The 3,184-nt window shown below is 40.9% G+C and overlaps 1 protein-coding gene across 1 annotated transcript in view; it reads right to left on the reverse strand.

The window, feature by feature from the left end:
* Positions 1-2,754, reverse strand: part of LOC103141102 (homeobox protein Hox-C8a) — a 21,655-nt gene extending 18,901 nt beyond the window's left edge. The window contains exon 1 of the mRNA XM_007556554.2: positions 919-2,754. Coding sequence (XP_007556616.1) covers positions 919-1,831 — 913 coding nt within the window. The 5' untranslated portion in view covers positions 1,832-2,754. The remainder of the gene's footprint in view (positions 1-918) is intronic.
* Between the last annotated feature and the right edge of the window lie 430 nt (positions 2,755-3,184).

The following is a 3,184-nucleotide window of genomic DNA, read 5'->3' on the forward strand; positions in this document are numbered from 1 at the left end:
TATATATATATATATTTGCTTCATATCAATAACTTAATTTTAAATTAATTTAATATCTGAAGTTACCATCAGGGTCCTTTAAATAGCCAGTCAATATCTCAATGAGCTTTTTTTTTAACGTCGCAATCTCAGAATTTGGCAGGACCCCTGTATTTGTGGCTTAGTCAAACCCTAAAATAAGTATGGCAAGAAAGCCAGGACACACGGTTTTTCTTGCCTTAGTATTTAAACGAACATTAAACAAAACTAAAAGCATTAGCATAATAAATTATTATAAATAATTAGCGTAATAAACACTGACATTTTCAAAAGTAACACGTTACTTCATGAATATAGTCACAATCTTCATGCAGGAAAAAACAAAACAAAACATCTTATACAAGTCTTACATGGAAGCCTCAGAAATATGCTCTAATAAATTTGAGCTTTGTTGGATAAATAATATTTCAAGCAACATAATTGTAAAGCAAATGTTCTTTTTCTAAACTACGATTTACAAGCAAAAACATTCTAGCTTTGTGCTTTGTGTGCTTTTGTGTGACAGTCTCTGTGCGTTAGTACTAGCTTGCGTGCGTGCATCTGTGTAAGAGAGGAAGTGTGTTTATTTCGATGATAACTGCCCGTCTCACATACCCCCATTAATAGAAAGGTGTTAAATACCAGTGGCACCGTAACCCCTGAGAGACCGGGTTGAAGCATATACTACATACAGAAACACAACATGCACATCCACGAAACCTATCCGTCCATGCTTGGAATATTTTGGTGAGCTTTTTGACACACACACACACACACACACACACACACACACACACACACACACACACACACGTGAACATTCGATTTAGATTATCACACCCGTTAGGTTAAGTGTACATATATATATTTATGCACGTGTGTCCGGGAGGGGGAGTATACCTTTAATTTCCCCGTCCGAGTTATCTGAGCAGCTGTCACTCTTGGCCTTGTCTTCCTTCCTGCTCTCACCCTCATCTGTTTTAGGAGCCTCTCTGGCTACCTCCTGCGCGATTTTGCTGCAGCTCACTGTCGACTCTGCTGTTGTTTCAACAGATGACGCCAAGTGGGTCAAAGTAAAGCCGGAGGGCAGCTGCTGCTGCTGCTGCTGCTGCTGCTGTTGCTGCTGCTCGTCCTGCTGTGGCCTCTCCCCGCCGTACACCTGGAAGTAGCCGCCACTGGAGGAGGCTGCAGTCTGCTCAGGCCGCCGGCAGCTATTGTCTCCGAGCCGGATGTAAGTGGCCGACTCTGTTGTCTGTTTCCCCTTATTGCTGTCATCTTGATAGAGGCAACAAAACGCCTCCTCTTTGACGCTGCCCGCTGGAAACGAGCAGGGCTGTAAACACTGGTGGGCAACAGGTTGCTCGTCCCTGCTGTTTTTGGAGCCTGGTGTCCATGTGGCCAGCTGCGCTGACAGGTAGGGCGCATCCTGGAAGCCGCCGAGCGAGACGTTGCCTGGAGGAACTTCGTCTCTTTTGGAGAGTGTGGATGATCCAACCTTTCCAATGTTCCTCATCACTGAGTATCCGTACTCTGCAGCTGAGTGAATGTACATTCCCGGGTTGCTGGAATAGCCCTCAGCCCTGTAGGAAGATGATCCTCCCATTAAGGAATCCATCAGGAAGTTACCGGGCGATATGTTATTCGGACATGTCATATTTGCATGTGACAACTCTTGAGGGGTGATCACTTGGTGTTTTCCGCCGCTCTGAACTGCGGGGTTCCAGCAGGAGAACAAGGACAGTAGGATGCTGACATCTTTTGGAGGGGGGTGCAAAAAAATATCTGTAACACAATTATGGATGCTCGGAGACATGTCATGTGAGCTTCAGACCAATAGCGGCGTGGAAGTGGCCTTGATGCTCCAGACTGGAGTGACGTCAGCGCGGTCAAGTTGGGAAAGCTGGTGGCTTTTGGTGGAACGCGAGCGCCACCTAGTGGCGGTTGTGCCGCATAGCCCGGGAGGCCCTCAACAGGAAGAACAAAGAACAGACTGCTGTTGCTGTGGCTGCGGCAAGGATTTCTTTAAGACACTCAAGGTTTGGTTTGTAAACATTTAAGTTTGCAGGTCTTGAAGTGGTTAAAGGAAGCTTTGTTTATTCGTCGTGTGATTTAGTAAAACCCTGGCGGCAGTGATGTCAAGGTGAGATGGATTTGAGAATATTTTTCGTTCAGTTCTTTTTTTCCCTTTCAGTTTCCTTTGTTATTGCCAAAAAGAAAAAGAAAAAACATGGCAAGCTCTAGCTTAGTATTTAACCTTTGCTGAAATATAAAGCTGTAATTTAAATAAAGCATCAACTAATGAAAAGCAATCGGCAAATATGCAATGTGAATGATTGTTTTTGCAGATGTGTACCAGAATTCGTTCAGACGTTAAAAGTTACTGTTTTTGTTTTAGTCGTATTCAAGATTCTTAACTAAAATAAGTAAGACATACATAACCATATCATTATTTACCTGATTGTGGGATGTTTTTCTTCCTTTTTTTTAATTAACGTGACATTTATTCTGGATAACTACTTCTATGTGTTTGGTGTAAAAGAAAATTAAATGTGAAATTATGTTGAGCAAGTTGCTTCCTTTTTCTTTGTGTTTTAGTCTCTACGAAAGCACCTTCCGGGGTAGCAAATAAGAAAACCAGCCGGCAATGCTTGCAAAATTATGCCTTGATTATTATTTTAAATCCATAATGGTGTGTTGCTGATTTAAAATAAAATCTTTTGACTCTTTATTTTTCAGAAGAGGGTGTGTGTTGATTAAACTTTTCCACAATTTATCCTGCATATTAAAAAATATATAAATATATTCCAATGAGCTGTTAAAATGTGTTGGTATGCTTATTATGACACGATGAACACTGAAAGAAAAGCAAAACAACAACAGTTTCTAACTGTGTTTCACTTTTAATAAAGCTGGGCGAATTGTTTAACAGAGTAAAGTTGTCTTTGTGATATTTATACTTTAAGGGGATAACTCCATCCCTTTTATTATTATTATTATTATTATTATTATTATTATATTTGTGTCTTATAAGTGTGTTACGGAAAGTTAGATGTGCTATTTTCCATAGGAAGTGTGTAGTTAAAAGCATCAGTTCATCTGATATTGAGTGACAAGGGTGTGAAGTCGGGAGGTTGTTATGTCTTGTTTTTGTTTTTGCTGCTGCAAT

Source organism: Poecilia formosa, unplaced genomic scaffold, assembly GCF_000485575.1.
Source record: "Poecilia formosa unplaced genomic scaffold, Poecilia_formosa-5.1.2 Scaffold80, whole genome shotgun sequence".
Lineage (NCBI taxonomy): Eukaryota > Metazoa > Chordata > Actinopteri > Cyprinodontiformes > Poeciliidae > Poecilia > Poecilia formosa.